General features: G+C 43.5%; 1 protein-coding gene across 1 annotated transcript in view; it reads left to right on the plus strand.

Annotated features, from left to right (window-relative positions):
• Nucleotides 1–4,015: 4,015 nt before the first annotated feature.
• mycbpap (mycbp associated protein) overlaps nucleotides 4,016–19,369 on the plus strand; it is a 70,523-nt gene continuing 55,169 nt past the window's right edge. Inside the window, exons 1-8 of the mRNA XM_060898319.1 lie at nucleotides 4,016–4,133; nucleotides 6,232–6,362; nucleotides 11,386–11,548; nucleotides 11,671–11,777; nucleotides 11,884–12,058; nucleotides 16,098–16,213; nucleotides 16,655–16,802; nucleotides 18,390–18,502. Of these exons, the coding sequence (XP_060754302.1) occupies nucleotides 4,016–4,133; nucleotides 6,232–6,362; nucleotides 11,386–11,548; nucleotides 11,671–11,777; nucleotides 11,884–12,058; nucleotides 16,098–16,213; nucleotides 16,655–16,802; nucleotides 18,390–18,502 (1,071 nt within the window). The remainder of the gene's footprint in view (nucleotides 4,134–6,231; nucleotides 6,363–11,385; nucleotides 11,549–11,670; nucleotides 11,778–11,883; nucleotides 12,059–16,097; nucleotides 16,214–16,654; nucleotides 16,803–18,389; nucleotides 18,503–19,369) is intronic.

Genomic DNA, 19,369 nt, shown 5'->3' on the forward strand with positions numbered 1-19,369 from the left:
GTTTGAAAATTGTTTTTGTTTGTAAGCACCACTCTTCTCCTTCTAGTTTATGTATTCTCATTTATGTGTGTTTTGTGGAATCATTAAACAATGGCCCGCTATACAGTAATTATCACAAAACTCTTCCCAACTCGCCTCGAAGTTCACCCTTGCCCTTGACACTCGGTATCTTGCACTTTCTTTCCTCATTTCATTTCTCTCTGAGTCATTTCTCCAAACATCTCCCTGAACAAGTGAGATGTTCCTGCTCTACTTTTCCAACCAGCAGCACTAAGAGAGGGGTAAAAAAAGACTGAAAGATGAAGCGAGATGGGAACATGAATTCCATTAAATAATAAAATATCTCCATGTCCCAGTCAGCTTTTAGAGAATGATGTTACAGAAGGAGGTCAGTGTGTCTGCATATGTGTGTTGATGTATGTAATGGGGTCATCACTATTTCACTTCTCTTTCTCTGAATACAGAAGACCCGAGACTAGAGTTCATCCATCCATTCTCTGTAGCCGCTTATCCTGTACAGGGTCACAGGCAAGCTGGAGCCTATCCCAGCTGACTATGGGTGAGAGGTGGGGTACACCCTGGACAAGTCGCCAGATCATCGCAGGGCTGACGCACAGAGACACAAACAACCATTCACACCTACGGTCAATTTAGAGCCACCAGTTATCCTAACCTGCATGTCTTTGGACTGTGGGGGAAACTGGAGCACCCAGAGGAAACCCACGCAGACATGGGGAGAACATGCAAACTCCACACAGAAAGGCCCCTGACAGCCACTGGGCTCAAACCCAGAACCTTCTTGCTATGAGGCGACAGTGCTCACCAATACACCACTGTGCCACCCAGAGACTAGAGTTCAAGTGTTTAATCATAACTACAGTAAGTCAGGGAGCCACAGATCACTTCTTGATATTGGTATGGCCTTTTTATTTATATTATTTTATATACTGAACATCTTCCATCATGGAGTTAAATAATTTAGGATCTGAGGCTCAGTAGCTACATTTAGAAGAGATTATGTTGTTGTCACTGTTGCAAAATCCTACTCCAATCCTCATCGTGGTGCAACAGTGGCAATGGCTGTTCGGTAGCTATGGTAGCGGGGTGTTTCACCCTGGCAGGTTCAACCATGCTACAAAGGTACCGAAGTACCAACCCTAGGGGAAGACTGGTTCTGCAATACCCAAGCAGGATCTATCATCTAGAGGTTGAAGCTAGCGAAACTGGAGAGGTAACTGGCCTGCCCACCTAGCCAGCAGGGTGGCGTCATTGAAATGGCTAAAACAATGCAAAGAAGAAAGCCTCAGTACCCTGCAGGGCAAATGGATCATCCAACGGCGGCAGGACGAAATCGAGGAGCCCAGAGGCTGATAATCTCAGGTATCCGTAGGCCGCTGAGACGAAGGATTACAAACCTTGCCATATGTACTTACAATTGCAGGTCATTGGCAAGGAGCACCGGTTTGGCCCATCTAATGGAGGAGAAGAAGAAAACCAAATGCGACATCCTCAGTATATGCAAAACACGTCGAAAAGAAGAACTGAACGCAAGATGGAAAGATGGGAGTGCCCTAAGATTTGGGAAGGCAGAAGGCACAAGATCAACAGGAGGCATCGGTTTCATCATCAGCAATAAATGGACCTTGAAAGTCGTTTCGTGTGATATAACATCATCACGCCTCGGAGTACTTGTCATTAACCTCTCGAGTCGAGCAAATCTGAAAGTTATCCAAGCATACGCCCCTACAAGCAGCAGCGAAGATGATGAAGTGGAAGAATTTTACCGAATGCTAGATACCGTACTAGTTAAACATACAACATATACCATCGTAATGGGTGACTTCAATGCAAAGGTTGGCAAAGGACGGCCAGGAGAAAAGTTCACAGGAAGATTTGGTCTGGCAGAGAGGAACGAGAGAGGAGAACGGCTGGTCTCCGAAGCGGAGGCGAGGAGGTTATACATAGGCAACTGCCTTTTCAAGAAAAGAGCTGAGAAAAGGTGGACCTGGATATCTCCAAATGTTCAATACTGCAACAAGATCGATTACGTGCTAGTCGACAAAAGGAGAATTCTGCAAGACGTCTCTGTCATCCCACAATTCAACACCGGTAGCGACCATCGTTTACTGAGCGCGAAGATAGCGATAGACGAAATAAGAGAGAAGGCATTGCACATGAAGAACCAACGCGTCAAGAGTGTTGACGAAAACATTCTAAAATACGCTATCAAAGAGGAAACATGGGCACAACTGGAGGACATTGACAAGGACTATGACTCACTTACCCAGAAGATCAAAGCATGTATTTGAAAGGCGCAAGTTCCCACCCCGAAAGAAGATAATGGAAGGATCTCAGAGATGACGAAGAAACTGCTGGAGAAAAGGAAGAATATGAAAAGGAATATCAAAGATCATCTAGAATATTCCATTCTCTGCAAAAGTATTCAACACAATCTCAAGGAAGACCTCCAAAACTTCAAGATGAAGAAGCTGATTCAGGCGCCAGAGGAACGGAAAAGTTTGAAAAAAACGTAAGCAAGTAATGGCACAATACAGAACGGAAGTGATGGCTCTCAAAACCAAGGAGGGGAACACCACCACCAACAAAGGAGAAATGAAAATGATCGTCGATACGTTTTACACGAACCTTTTTAAGTCATCGATCACAATCGATCCTCCTCCGTCACAAACATCAGAAGCAGTGTCAGAAATTCTGACATGTGAAGTCGAAAATGCCCTCAAAATGATGAAAGGCGACAAATCTCCAGGAAAGGGTGGCATAAACATGGAATCACTTCGAAGCAGCAGAGAGGCTCTCTGGAAAGTACTCGCGATACGGTTCAATCGATATATGAGGGAAGGGAAGGTACCATCACTTTGGAAACAATCGAAAACTGTCCTGTTGTACAAGAAGGGTGATTGAGAAGACCTGCGAAATTATCGGACAATATGCCTGCTGTTCCATCTCTACAAACTCTACACTAAAATCATAGTCAACAGACTATCACAACAACTTGATGAGCAACAGCCGAGAGAGCAGGCCGGCTTTCGTAGGAAATACAGCACGATTGACCATATATTTACCCTCACCCAACATTTGGAACGTGCGAGGGAATACAACTTGCCTCTGTGCATCACTTTAGTGGATTATGAAAAAGCCTTTGATAGCGTTGAGATAAATGCACTGCTGAAATCTCTACACATGCAAGGAGTCGAGCCTCAGTACATAAATGTGCTGAAAGAAGCCAACTCTGGATGTACAACAGATATCGAAGTACTATCATTGCCCATGACAGTCCCAGTTGGAAAAGGTGTCAAACAAGGGGACACCATCTCTCCAAAACTCTTCATTGCATGTCTCGAATCCATCATCTGAAAGGTCAATTGGGATGGAGGTATAAACATCAATGGAGAGATACTGACACACCTCAGATTCGCAGATGGCATCGCTCTCATTGCATCCAATACAGGTCAACTTCAGAATATGCTGAACGAGCTGGACAAACATAGTACAGCCGTTGGCCTCAAGATGAACCGCACCAAAACCAAGTACATGCGGTCTGACAATGTAGCACGCGGAAGAGTGATTGTGGGAAGCGATGAAATCGAAGAGGTGAGGTGGAAGAGTATACATACTTGGGACAAACAGTAAGCATGAAACGTGATCAGGGTACAGAAATCTCCCGAAGGATCCGAGCAGGATGGAAGGCGTTCACCTCCATCAAAGAAGTGCTGACAGCAAGAATCTCCAAGCTCACACGTGCGAAACTGTTTAACAGTACAGTCTTACCCGCAATGCTATACGGAAGCGAGACTTGGGCCACCACACGCAAAGAGGAGCAAAGACTGAGTACGACCCAAAGAGCCATGGAAAGGTGGATGCTGGGAATCTCATTGAGGGAGCACATCAGAAACGAGGTGATACGAGAGAGAAGCGGAGTGAATGATGTGATTGCAGAATACCGGAGACGGAAGATCAACTAGGCAGGCCATGTCACCAGACTCAGAGACAACCGATGGACTCGCGCAATTGTCGAGTGGTATCCAAGGAATTGGAAAAGACCATGCGGGCGACCTCCAAAATGATGGAAAGACGAGCTGAACAACAATCTCGGGACAACATGGATGAGAAGGGTATCATCTCGTATGGAATGGAGGCGCATTGTGGCCAGCGATGGAAACATCTGAAGTCTGGCCAATCCAGGCAATGTTGTTGTCATTTAGTGCACCACCAAATGAAAGTAGTACAAACAAGAAGGGCTCTTGGTAGAATGCATACCTCCACCAAGCCAAATATTATCAACATCAAAATCAAATCACTTGAACCAAGGATAATTCTAAAGCTGTCCACCAAATTTCGTCCAAATCTGTTCACTTCTATTTGAGTTACATTGGGAACAAACAGAGACGAAAACATAAAACAAAGTTGGTAGGAGGTGTGTCGGGGTGATGGTCTTGCTTATTTTATTTCTCATATCTTTACAAAGAAAACCTGACCATATCAACAATTATGCATGATCTTTACTTTTTTAATCATGAATTCCTGTGAACGAGCTGTTACTATAGAAACAATAATGAGTGCATTAATATAAATCTGTGAGTTGCAGTTGCCATACTGCTAGTCAACCAATCACAGTCCAGAATTCAACAGTGCAGTTGTCTACTGAAGAAAATAATCTCATCTCATCATCTCTAGCCGCTTTATCCTGTTCTACAGGGTCGCAGGCAAGCTGGAGCCTATCCCAGCTGACTACGGGTGAAAGGCGGGGTACACCCTGGACAAGTCGCCAGGTCATCACAGGGCTGACACATAGACACAGACAACCATTCACACTCACATTCACACCTACGGTCAATTTAGAGTCACCAGTTAACCTAACCTGCATTTGGACTGTGGGGGAAACCGGAGCACCCGGAGGAAACCCACGCGGACACGGGGAGAACATACAAACTCCGCACAGAAAGACCCTCGCCGGCCACAGGGCTCGAACCCAGACCTTCTTGCTGTGAGGCGACAGCGCTAACCACTACACCACCGTGCCGCCTGAAGAAAATAATATTAGTTGTAATTTCATAATGAACAGGTCCGACCCTCTTCTGCCGGTGATGGCCCAATTAGATGATGCTACATCTCAGATGATCTCCCAAACTGAACTCTGACCAGCTTAGGTGGGGTTTACATTAGACCGTATCAGCGGATCATCAGATTAACGTTTTTAAAAACGATTAGCGTGCACACAGCAACGCCAATACACGATTCGCGTGCACACAGCAACGCCAATACACGGATACGCTAATCACATGACTAATTCGGCACGTAAGTTGAAATGTGTCAGTGCGGCTCATCGCTTCCTCCTCAGCGGCTGCGCTCCAAATCACTCTGCCCTGAACAGCGAGTGCCCTCTGGAGGGTGTGCACTCCGGCCCTGCGCAGCTCACAGAGCGCGCGAGTGAAGCACACGAGCAGTGATTTGGGACTGAGCCGCTGTGCGCAAGTCACTTACCACTTGCAAGTGGAAGGATGGCAAGCCTAAAGACCATCATAACTACACAATGGGCAGTATTTGCATCAGTATTTGCAGTATTTTCATACTTTTATACTCTTTAATGAAAGGTGATACAAGGCGGAAGTCCGCGCCGTTTTTCAGCAGTCGCGTCACATGACCAATGCCAGCAAATCAGGAAGGTGGATGTCACAATGACGTTGTCCAATGACGACGACAGCTAGAGCTCAGCACAGCGTATCCGCGTATTCTCAATGTTTACACAGCACCGGACCAGACACGATCTGGATTGAATACGTGGACCCTGGCGGATTCCCGTTTCCCAGCGTTTCCAGGCATTTTAATGTAAACGGACAGTGCATCCGCGAAGAAAACGAGACAGATACGGTCTAATGTAAACTTGGCCTTAGAGACGAGACTTGACTTGTGACTCATGAGCGTCTCTGGGACACAGTCGTATGGATTTCAACTGGATTCTGAAGGAGACTTTCACCACGGTTGGGTCTCTGGCCTTCATGAGTGTGTCAAGAGACTGTCCTCAATTGACAGACCTACATTTGTTCAGAACAGGATTAAAAGAGCAAAAGGAAAACTAGAAAGGATTGTGGATGCATTTTAAGAAATTATATAAGGACGGACACCTGGCAGCCAGTCAGAAACAAGCTTTATCTTTGTGTATTATGCTATAAAGAATGTTATATAAGCGTGTTCTTCTCCTCTCTTCTCTAGGCTCAGATAAGAAGCGAGAGGAGGTGCAGGAGGAATGTCAGTGCACTATGAATGAGGAGCAGTGGACGAGTCCCATTGTGAAAGGAGAGGAATTCCCTGCCCCTGCCATCAGACCTGAACATCTCAAGAAGGTAGAGTCTGATTGTAAATTTGACAACATATCGGATATATTTTGGCTTCATTTCTGTAGGCTGGGAGTGAATGGAGCCATGCTGTCCATGTTTTCTATAATTTTTGCTGTGTAGTGAGCAAATATAATAAAAAAAAAGAAGCCATTTGGAATTTGGCTTGTGTTGAACCAGAACCCAGACAAACAAACAAACATCCCAATGAACAAATACTGAATTGCCTAAAGGTGATGATATACAGGGCAACTTTTTGGGCAATGTTGTTGGCAACAGGCAACCAGGTGAGACACAGAGCAACTAATTAAGACAACAGACAATTGGCAACAACCAATCAGATAAGAGCAAATCTATTGCCAGGGAGACAGACACCGCAAAGATGGACACGGAATCATTGTCAGCTGTCACGCTTATCTTGGCTTCAGCCTTTATTTATTTCGCTCAAGTAAGTATCACTTCTGGAACAAAACTGAATAGATCCTCTGGCCAAAACATAATTTGCCATTATTTTAACATTTATAAGTCAAAATAACCACATTCTATTAATAATAAACACTTTTTAGATATCTTTAAAAATGCTACTAGCTTCAATCACATAATGCTAAAACTAATATCTGACACATACATCACAAAAACATCATCGTTTAATTCTCATCTCAGCAAAAAGACAAAAGGTCTTGGAGCAGGAGATGCTGCTGTGGAGGAAAAGGGTGTGGCGGAGCTCCTGAAAGGCGTTCGGAGGAAAAGGGTGTGGCAGAGCTCCTGAAAGGCGTTCGGAGGAAAAGGGTGTGGCAGAGCTCCTGAAAGGCGTTCGGAGGAAAAGGGTGTGGCAGAGCTCCTGAAAGGCGTTCGGAGGAAAAGGGTGTGGCGGAGCTCCTGAAAGGCGTTCGGAGGAAAAGGGTGTGGCGGAGCTCCTGAAAGGCGTTCTTTCTTTTTTACACCCCGAAGTTTGTACTGTTTCACCCTCCACAAGTAATCGTGCTCTGGATGTGAATTAGATCAGACGATAAGTTCAACAGTCTCTATCACAACTCACAAAAGAAAAAAAAACAACAACATGGGCTGCCCATCACTTTTAACTTGATGCAAGAGAGCTACAGTAACATTATCTCTACATAGCTAGTGATAACTTTCAGCTAACTATGTTAGCAAAACCCACCACTAGTTAGCCAAATCCCATTCAATCTCTATGGAGCGGTGGCTATGGCGCTAATGGCAGTTTACACTTAGCTGAAAAAAATAATAAATCAATGTCCTAAGTACAACCTGAACACATAAAAATAGATGTCTGTTGGTTTTCTAAGCATTTGATGAGGTAAATTCACCACTTTGGGTTTACACAGAACAACTTACCGCCATAAAAAGATACAAGTTGTCTCTCTTTTTCTTTGCTCCACTGCTGTTGAGTGAGATGCCGCCATCTTTGTTGAAAATTTCAGAAGCTCTCAGGTGGTCATGTGATTCGCTGTAGAGGTCTGCGCGGGACAGAATTTTCAGTCCCGCTCCCGCATTGTGCAGTCCCGCTCCCGCCAAGAATTATGATTTTCAGTCCCGCTCCCACCCGCGCCTGCCATATTTTGTCCCGCTCCCGCCCGCAAATCCCGCATGATGCAGACGTTCGCGTTATTTCTCACGAAAGTTCTTGTCATTGGCTTGGGGAATTAAACATGCTAAGCTTAGCTGAGCTCTCCACTGACCGATCCTTCACCTAGCGCACGTAGCAAGGGTGCGCGTTGCCAGGCAGCATGCGCAGCTGAGGCTTTACAGAGATACCCAACACGCCTACCAAAATCTACAGTGGATATTAAGAATATTGTACATTACACATACAGTGGTGCTTGAAAGTTTGTGAACTCTTTAGAATTTTCTATATTTCTGCATAAATATGACCTAAAACATCAACAGATTTTCACACAAGTCCTAAAAGTAGATAAAGAGAACCCAGTTAAACAAATGAGACAAAAATATTATACTTGGTCATTTATTTATTGAGGAAAATGATCCAATATTACATATCTGTGAGTGGCAAAAGTATGTGAACCTCTAGGATCAGCAGTTCATTTGAAGGTGAAATTAGAGTCAGGTGTTTTCAATCAATGGGACGACAATCAGGTGTGAGTGGGCACCCTGTTTTATTTAAAGAACAGGGATCTATCAAAGTCTGATCTTCACAACACATGTTTGTGGAAGTGTATCATGGCACGAACAAAGGAGATTTCTGAGGACCTCAGAAAAAGCATTGTTGATGCTCATCAGGCTGGAAAAGGTGAAAAAACAATCTCTAAAGAGTTTGGACTCCACCAATCCACAGTCAGACAGATTGTGTACAAATGGAGGAAATTCAAGACCATTGTTACCCTCCCCTGGAGTGGTCGACCAACAAAGATCACTCCAAGAGCAAGGCATCTAATAGTCGCCGAGTTCATAAAGGACCCCAGGGTAACTTCTAAGCAACTGAAGGCCCCTCTCACATTGGCTAATGTTTATGTTCATGAGTCCACCATCAGGAGAACACTGAACAACAATGGTGTGCATGGCGGGGTTGCAAGGAGAAAGCCATTGCTCTCCAAAAAGAACATTGCTGCTCATCTGCAGTTTGCTAAAGATCACATGGACAATCCAGAAGGCTATTGGAAAAATGTTTTGTGGATGGATGAGACAAAAATAGAATATTTGGTTTTACTGAGAAGTGTTATGTTTGGAGAAAGGAAAACACTGCATTCCAGCATAAGAACCTTATCCCATCTGTGAAACATGGTGGTGATAGTATCACGGTTTGGACTTGTTTTGCTGCATCTGGTCCAGGACGACTTGCCATCGTTGATGGAACAATGAATTCTGAATTATACCAGCGAATTCTAAAGGAAAATGTCAGGACATCTGTCCATGAACTGAATCTCAAAAGAAGGTGGTTCATGCAGCAAGACAACAACCCTAAGCACACAAGTCGTTCTACCAAAGAATGGTTAAAGAAGAATAAAGTGAATGTTTTGGAATGGCCAAGTCAAAGTCCTGACCTTAATCCAATGGAAATGTTGTGGAAGGACCTGAAGCGAGCAGTTCATGTGAGGAAACCCATCAACATCCCAGAGTTGAAGCTGTTCTGTACGGAGGAACGGGCTAAAATTCCTCCAAGCCGGTGTGCAGGACTGATCAACAGTTACCGCAAACGTTTAGTTGCAGTTATTGCTGCACAAGGGGGTCACACCAGATACTGAAAGCAAAGGTTCACATACTTTTGCCACTCACAGATATGCAATATTGGATAATTTTCTTCAATAAATAAATGACCAAGTACAATATTTTTTGTCTCATTTGTTTAACTGGGTTCTCTTTATCTACTTTTAGGACTTGTGTGAAAATCTGATGATGTTTTAGGCCATATTTATGCAGAAATATGGAAAATTCTAAAGGGTTCACAAACTTTCAAGCACCACTGTAGCTTATATGTCACTCCTCACATTTACCATACATTCTAGGAAATACAAGTAGGCCTATAAGAAATTAATATAATTTAAAGACACAGCGTGATGGTGCCCCGCCCCCTACTTTGAGTGGATTTGAGCATAAATATCTACAGCTCACGTTCAGGGGTGCGTTTCCCAAACAACCAACCAAGTTAGCATTAAACCAATACGGTACGATGCAAGTTTGAACTAACTAACATCTAAAAAATGACTGTTTCCCAAAGCTGTAGTACCAACTTGGTCTTAACCAAGTTGATTTGAACCAACACAGTTCAAACCATGATGTTTTCAGATGTGTTCGGATGGTCTCGTTTATTGTCGGAATTCAGAGAAACAGCCCGAAGTTGGCTGACAGTGCGAACGGCATTTCACCATTAAATGACCGTTAAGCCAAACTTGGTGCGTCCATAATCTTCCCCTGATGCTTGCAACTTGGTGTAGATGTTCATTTAGACTAATATAAAATTGCAATACCCCTCATTTGGAAATCACGTATAAACAAAAGGCATCTCCATAAATGAAAGCATCATATACTAGTTTTGGCTATAAGACTATTTGCCCTGATTAAAAATAGCTAAGCAAACTGCTGTGAGATGGCACAGATAACATTATGTAGATCTGCATGTTGTGTATTTATAGGTGGCATTGTTAGGTTTATTGTAAGTTTATTGTTTAGACTCTGACATTCTGCTGACACATTCCAAGTTGAGCGCTGCATGCGCTCATGATTGACAGCTCTCGCTTTGATTGACAGCTCTTGCTTTGCGCACTCGCACTCCCACTTCCGAGTCTGTGGCATTATGATTCCAACCGCGATTTCATTCTCCTCTCATATGAAGTGTTGCACAACCACAACCAGCTCCTCAGATTATACACTGTCTATTTCTCGCTTTAGACCACATCCGCAAATTTAGGCATCTTAAAATGTTTTTATTAATGCCAAATAAAATATCCAGCACAAATTATATATGATAGACATAAATTAATAATTTATAAATTTTATTTTAAACACGTTTTTAGTTAGCGGGACTGCAGCTTATCACCTCTCCCGCCCGCGCCCGCATTGTGCACTCCCCCTCCCGCCCGCAATGAGCTTTCAAAATTTGTCCCGCACCGCACTGCTTTGCGTCGGGTCCCGCGGGTCCCGCGGGACTCCCGCGGGAGTGCAGGGCTCTAATTCGCTGCTCTGATTAGATTATCTTAAAAAATTGCCAAAAACAATCAAAATCGTTCAGATAGAAATTATGTTGCCCCAATCTCAATGGGAAAGTGTCGAAGTGCAATTGCCCTGGCAACACTGCCCAAAAAGTTGCCCTGTGTATCATCAGCCTAAGAAGTATAAAAACTAGCAACAAGGTAAACTCGTAAATTAAAATGAATTCATTTTTCCCAGGACAGCGGGAATCCTTTCAGAGAATTTCTCATTGATTAACGCTGCCGTTATTTGGCAGCTCAGTCTTGTAAAGTAATGAGAGTCAAGGCCAAGTGGACGTAGAAATAAAAACTCAAGATTAATTGATTATCATGTAAGAGTTTGATGTTGTCTTGGTTGGTCCACACAGCTGCGAGCCCCTCAGCCCCCAAAAGACTCCCAGAAGCCCTGTGCAAGGAGCCGCGTGCTGGTCCGTAAGACCCACCCTCCTGATGGTCTCAGTCCTGGTGCGAGCATTGCCATGGTTGAGCGCCTCCCAAACAATGGTGTACTGCAGCCACTGGATTATACAGGTAGCTATTAAATATCTAAAAAACCCATCAGTATGGAGAAGAACTAAAGCGCTTTCAGAAATACAACTGCACTAATTCGGTAATATAACCAAGCAGTTCAAAATACCACTTTCTTCAATCAGGTCCAGGAGCGCCACGCTTCGATGCCCAGGGCATGGTCCTGCCGCACAGCATCCTGGGAACTCTGGAGGACTTTCGGAAGGAGATGGAGGCTAGAGGAGAGGTGGAGGTGAGAATTTTTTTCTGTTCACACAAAGACAATTTAGATTAATCTTTAGTAACCCTGGGAATTTGTGATCTTTAACTGACGTTGTGTTCCCGCGTCTTTCTCTCAGCTCGTTAAGCGAATTCCTGATATGAAGAAACAACAGTCTTTTGACTCTGGAGGACAGAAACCCGAAGAGAAGACCAAATCTCGTCCACATTATGAACAGGACCAACAAGGACATGCCCTTAAACACTGGTGTTATCACATGGTAGAGAGACGCAGGCAGCAGAACTTCATCTCCAGTGAGTCAGTAAAGTTTCATACAGTTACCGTGCAGTTTCAGTGGACAACTGAGAACCTGCCCTGTTCAACAAGAACTTGCAGAGTTGCAGTCTTCGATAAAGCTAAAATTACACATATAAAATAGAATGACCTCTTCCCCTCAGTTGCATAAATCCAGGAGAAGTGTAGGATGCAGGAACAGCAAAGAGCTCCATATTTGGCCGTACACACAAAGTAGTGAGTCAGTGTAGGTGTAGCTTACACCGACGGCCTACACTAAGGGTAATCCCTTTACCGTGTGTGTGTGTGTGCTACAGAACGCACTGTGCCTTCACATAACTGTGTAAATGTTCACATAACACATCCACACACACACACACACAGTCAAATGAATCATTTGGAGATGACTTGGTGTGCTAGGTCCATGTGATGTGAAATAAATCACAGTCTCTGCTCACTAGAACCCTAGAATTCACGTCCAGTTTCTTTCTTTCTTTCTTTCTTTCTTTCTTTCTTTCTTTCTTTCTTTCTTTCTTTCTTTCTTTCTTTTACTAGAAAGTCAGCCATTTTAAGAAAACAGAATTGGCATTGCCACATGTCAATCTGTGAACCCCTCTGCCCCCTACAGGTCCTCCAGGAACTCCCTAACTACAGTATGAGACACACTATAAAATTGCAGATGTTCTAGTAAGCAGTGTTGTAGTCGAATCACTAAACCTTGAATCTGAGTCCAGTCTCGAGTCCCCAGTGTTCACGTCCAAGTCATTAAAGAAAATTTTGAGTCGAGTCCACTACTGATCCAAGTTGAGTCTGAGAACAAGACTCCAACGGCACCATCTGACGGTGGCTGTCGCTGCCTTTATGCAAAAGCGTCTCTGCTACTGTGTTGGACTAACGTTCCTGCTCGACTGCCCCATTTTAGTTAACAGGCTACAGATAAAAAGCTTGTTCATCGCTCAGCAAGCCCCGCCCACTATCAACAGAGCAATGAACGTAGTGTGTCACTTCCTTCTCTGGGTGGAGTCTTACCAAATGATGATTGAAGTTCGAGGTTGTCCCCGTCGTCTCCTCGATAGTTTTTCTACATATGGAACACAGCAGTGCATTTTTTTCCCACAGCACGAGAAGTCTGTATAAGCAAAGCGGACAATCCTAGCGGCATCTCTGCAGGCATTTTAGCGCCGTTAACGTTATTTTGTTCCTGAACATGACGTATGAACAGGTGAATGTGCATTCTCTTGCACAAAATTAGTATAAAAATTAATGTAGATATAAATATCTTATGGGCGGCACGGTGGTGTAGTGGTTAGTGCTGTCGCCTCACAGCAAGAAGGTCTGGGTTCGAGCCCCGTGGCCGGCAAGGGCCTTTCTGTGCGGAGTTTGCATGTTCTCCCCGTGTCCGCGTGGGTTTCCTCCGGGTGCTCCGGTTTCCCCCACAGTCCAAAGACATGCAGGTTAGGTTAACTGGTGACTCTAAATTGAGCGTAGGTGTGAATGTGAGTGTGAATGGTTGTCTGTGTCTATGTGTCAGCCCTGTGATGACCTGGCGACTTGTCCAGGGTGTACCCCGCCTTTCGCCCGTAGTCAGCTGGGATAGGCTCCAGCTTGCCTGCGACCCTGTAGGACAGGATAAAGCGGCTAGAGATAATGAGATGAGATAAATACCTTACAGTGGTGCTTGAAAGTTTGTAAACCCTTTAGAATTTTCTATATTTCTGCATAAATATGACCTAAAACATCATCAGATTTTCACACAAGTCCTAAAAGTAGATAAAGAGAACCCAGTTAAACAAATGAGACAAAAATATTATACTTGGTCATTTATTTATTGAGGAAAATGATCCAATATTACATATCTGTGAGTGGGAAAAGTATGTGAACCTCTAAGATTAGCAGTTAATTTGAAGCTAAAATTAGAGTCAGGTGTTTTCAATCAATGGGATGACAATCAGGTGTGAGTGGGCACCCTGTTTTATTTAAAGAACAGGGATCTATCAAAGTCTGATCTTCACAACACATGTTTGTGGAAGTGTCATGGCACGAACAAAGGAGATTTCTGAGGACCTCAGAAAAAGCATTTTTGATGCTCATCAGGCAGGAAAAGGTTACAAAACCATCTCTAAAGAATTTGGACTCCACCAATCCACAGTCAGACAGGTTGTGTACAAATGGAGGAAATTCAAGACCATTGTTACCCTCCCCAAGAGTGGTCGACCAACAAAGATCACTCCAAGAACAAGGTGTGTAATAGTCGTTGAGGTCACAAAGGACCCCAGGGTAACTTCTAAGCAACTGAAGGCCTCTCTCACATTGGCTAATGTTAATGTTCATGAGTCCACCATCAGGAGAACACTGAACAACAATGGTGTGCATGGCAGGGTTGCAAGGAGAAAGCCACTGCTCTCCAAAAAGAACATTGTTGCTCATCTGCAGTTTGCTAAAAATCACGTGGACAAGCCAGAAGGCTATTGGAAAAATGTTTTGTGGACGGATGAGACGAAAATAGAACTTTTTGGTTTAAATGAGAAGCGTTATGTTTGGAGAAAGGAAAACACTGCAATCCACCATAAGAACCTTATCCCATCTGTGAAACATGGTGGTGGTAATATCATGGTTTGGGCCTGTTTTGCTGCATCTGGGCCAGGACAGCTTGCCATCATTGATGGAACAATGAATTCTGAATTATACCAGTGAATTCTAAAGGAAAATGTCAGGACATCTGTCCATTAACTGAATCTCAAGAGAAGGTGGGTCATGCAGCAAGACAATGACCCAAAGCACACAAGTCGTTCTACCAAAGAATGGTTAAAGAAGAATAAAGTGAATGTTTTGGAATGGCCAAGTCAAAGTCCTGACCTTAATCCAATGGAAATGTTGTGGAAGGACCTGAAGCGAGCAGTTCATGTGAGGAAACCCACCAACATCCCAGAGTTGAAGCTGTTCTGTATGGAGGAACGGGCTAAAATTCCTCCAAGCCGGTGTGCAGGACTGATCAACAGTTACTGCAAACATTTAGTTGCAGTTATTGCTGCACAAGGGGGTCACACCAGATACTGAAAGCAAAGGTTCACATACTTTTGCCACTCACAGATATGTAATATTGGATCATTTTCCTCAATAAATAAATGACCAAGTATAATATTTTTGTCTCATTTGTTTAACTGGGTTCTCTTTATCTACTTTTAGGACTTGTGTGAAAATCTGATGATGTTTTAGGTCATATTTATGCAGAAATATAGAAAATTCTAAAGGGTTCACAAACTTTCAAGCACCACTGTATGTCAAATTATTATGGCATGTCACAAAAAATTAAGAAAAAAATCCAAGTCCTCGTCTCCAATTTACGAGTCCGAATGCAGTTTATGCACGAGTTATCAGTGCTCATGTCCAGATCAAGTCGTGAGTCCGAGTCCTGGACTTGAGTATTACAATCCTACAAGCTAGTAAGATATGAATTCAGAGCAGTATCATATAAAAGCTGATGCTATCTACTGTATATTCGTCTTTTCTGCCGAACCTGATCCGGGCTTGAGGCAAACCGTGTTTGGTTAACTTGGCCAGAATTTCGGCAGTAGGGTGTCTGGGACCATTCTGGTCACTCACACACACACACATTCACACCTATGGACAATTTAGAATGGCCAATTAATTCACCTCACTACATGTCTTTGGACTGTGGGGGAAACTGGAGCACCCAGAGGAAACCTACACAGACTCCACACAGAAAGGCCCCTGGGCTCGAACTCAGAACCTTCTTGCTTTGAGGCGACAGTGCTAACCACTACACCACCGTGAAGTAGGCCTCACTATACTTCATGTGGAGACTTCACACGTTTAGCCAACTTCCACAAACAGTAAGTATGACTTAATCGTGGAGAAAACGCACATGGTCATGAACTTTAAGGCCACGGTGAAACAGCAGGCAGTGTGTGAGCTTGTGAAGGTCGTGTTGGTTTCATTGTGTTGGCATGAAGCATGCTGAGGCTTTCAGAGCCTGCACCAAGCTGTTCTCTGAAGCAAGATGGCTGATGGAGGGTCCAATGATGTTTTGTGTGTCAGATTTGTTGCAGAAGCCGGTGGAGGATCTGCTGATGAACCAAGCGAACCGATTCCGAGAAACTCAGGAGCAGAGACAACTGATCAACCTTGGACTTTCCACACTACATCATGAACATGTGACTATAAATTCTGCATATACTTATGTAACCTTCCTTACAAAAGCCCAAGTGTATTATGGGTATTATGGACCTTTTCAGGTCAATCATTTGGACATTAGGGAAGATAAGCAGTGTATGGGATTCATGAGTGCACAGGATCTCTGCTCTGACTTTACCATGACAAAGAAAAATCTAACGAGTGCACGATGGAGAAAAGTGTAGATTGTCATGTGGCAGTTATTTACGAAAAATATCGATATAAGTTCTCTCCTATTCCGATTTCCAATCTGCATCTTTCTTTCTTTTGGCTTTTTGTTTCTTTTTTATTTTTCTTTCTGTTTTTTTATTTCTTTTTTAATTCTTCTTTCTTTGGTTGTTTGTTTCTCCTTCCTTCCTTCCTTCCTTCCTTCCTCCCTCCCTCCCTCCCTTCCTCCCCTCCCTTCCATGGTGTTCTGTCAGGGTGCCCGTGTGGGCAGTGAGTTCTGGAGTGTTCCACAGCGATATGGGGATGAACTGACTGGAATCATGGCCACAGTGACCCAGAAGGAGGGAGGACAAATTGATATCACACACATCACACAGCCTCATAGTACACGCCTAGAGTCAGGTACGCGCACACACAGTCATTGTGCAACCCCAAATCAGAAAAAGTTGGCACGGTATGTTGAAATTAAAGTTAAAATCGAAAACGATGATTCATAAATAATATTTGACCTCTACTGCACTCAAAACAATACAACAGCACATTATTTGATGTTTTACCTCATGTTTTTTTTTTTCCCCCAAATAAATATTTATTTCAATTTTGATTCTTGCAACACATTTAAAAAAAAACAAAGTTGTTACAGTAAAGCGTTTCCCACTTTATAATGTTCCCGTTCCTTCTCCCAACACTTCAGAGATGTTTATGGACTGAAGACTCCAAGTGATGAAGTGTTTCAGGTGTTATTTTGTCCCGTTCTTCCTGTAAACAGGTCTTAAGGATCTAAAGGAACCTCAGAAAGGAAATATTTTTCATTTCTAAATTCTCCACACATTCTCTATTGGGGACAGAGCGGACACGCCCTCTTCTTCCACAGCCACGCCTTTGTAATGTGAGCAGAACGTGGTTTTGCATCGTCTTGTTGAAATCTCCCTGGAAAATATGCCGGCTTGAAGGCAGCAGATGTTGCTCCAAAATCTCAGTGTACTTTTCTGCATTAATGCTCCATCACAGAAATGTAAGGTACCTTTGCCAAAGGCACTGACCCAACGCCATACCATGACACACCTGGCTTTTGGACTTGTTCCTGCGAACAGTCTGGATGGTCCTTTTCGTCTTCAGAGCACACGGCGTCCATTTCTTCCAAAAAAGACCTGGAATACTGATTCATCTGACCACAATACCCGTTCCCACTGTGTGATGGTCCATCCCAGACGCCTCCGAGCCCAGAGAAGTCGACGGCGCTTCTGGACACAGTTAACATAAGACTTCCTTTTTACACAGTAAAGTTTTAACTGGTGTTTGTGGATGTAACTCCGTATTGTAACTTGACAAATGTTTTCCAGTGTAATCCCGAGCCCATGTGGTTCTATCAGCTGGAGATGAACGACGGTTCTTGATGCAGTGAGGGATCGGAGCTCACGGGGGTTCAGATTAGGCTTGAGCCCTTTACACACTGAAATTTCACCAGATTCTTTGAATTGTTTAATGATATTATGCACCGTAGAGGGTGAAATATCCAAATCCTTTTCTATCTTTCTTTGAGGAACATTGTTTTTAAACATTTCAATAATTTTCTTAATCATTTGTTGATAAACTGGAGATCCTCGGCCCATCTTTACTCCTCAAAGACTCGGCCTTTACTGGATACTGATTTTGTCCCAAATCATCACCTGTTTCACATCACATCATTGTTTAATTGAAACGCAGGAATGGATGGATATTAAAAAATGAAATGAAGTTGACCAACAAAACATGAAATATCTCGGGTTCATTCTGTCTGCAATGAAATACAAGTCAAAATAAATTCAGAAATCTCTGCTTTATCTTTTTATTTGCATTTTCCACACCATCCCAACTTTTTCTGATTTGGGGTTGTACATAGCTTGCTGTTTTATACATTTTCTGTCTGCTTTTGTATTGCTTTGTATTTTAGGTGTGTGTGTGTGTGTGTGTGTGTGTGTGTGTGTGTGTGTGTGTGTGTGTGTGCAGGTAATGTGCCTTCTGAGCGCTCAGTGACTAGAGCATGGTGTCACAGTCAGTACCTGAAGCAGCGCCAGGACGAACTCCGAAATGTACTAAGTGACCTCGGCATCAGTCAGCCTGTAAGACACACACACACACACACACACACACACACACACACACACACACACACACAGTGCTCAACATTCTTAATGATCATAATATTTAATGACTCATTAGCAGTGTACAGCCACATGGCTCATTTAAATTTGTTCCTTTTAGCACGGTGTATCTTCAGAAACATCACATGATCAACAAGCTGATGTGGAAATAACACGCTGCAGTGCAAACGTTCAGCACACAATTTATTCCAACAAGGAAAAAATCGATACGGTGTTTTTGGAGCAACTGAGCAGATCAAAAATGTCTTTTTTCATCTTCTTTTCTTTTCATCTCATCTATTTTTCCTTCTTCTTAAGAGTGGCTTTATTAATCTATAAAGTGTAAATTTACATCAGTCCTCGTTGTGCTTGGAGGGGGAGGGACGCAAAAAATTAAATCAGGACCTGTTTCTTACACATCTCACATTGAAAGGCCCCGCCTCCTTTACTGTACAGATACACAGAGGCCACGCCTCTTTTACTGCACAGATACACAGAGGCCACACCTCTTTTACTGCACAGATACAGAGGCCATGCCTCTTTTACTGCGCAGACAGACACAGAAGCCACACCTCCTTTACTGCACAGACACACAGGCCACGCCTCCTTTACTGCATAGACCACAGTAATAATGTTCCTACTCAGCTCAGGTTGTCTCTCTCTCTCTCGCTCACACACACACAATGTACCCAGAACACACAGCTTCTCGCATTGTCTGTGCTAATTACCAGCAATTATCTCTCTCTCTCTCTCGCTCACTCACTCTCTCACACACACACACACACACACACACACACACACACACACAAAATAATGGTACAATTAGCCAATTAGCCTGTTCTCTTG

The sequence above is a fragment of the Neoarius graeffei genome, chromosome 18 (assembly GCF_027579695.1).
Source record: "Neoarius graeffei isolate fNeoGra1 chromosome 18, fNeoGra1.pri, whole genome shotgun sequence".
NCBI classification, from domain to species: Eukaryota; Metazoa; Chordata; class Actinopteri; order Siluriformes; family Ariidae; genus Neoarius; species Neoarius graeffei.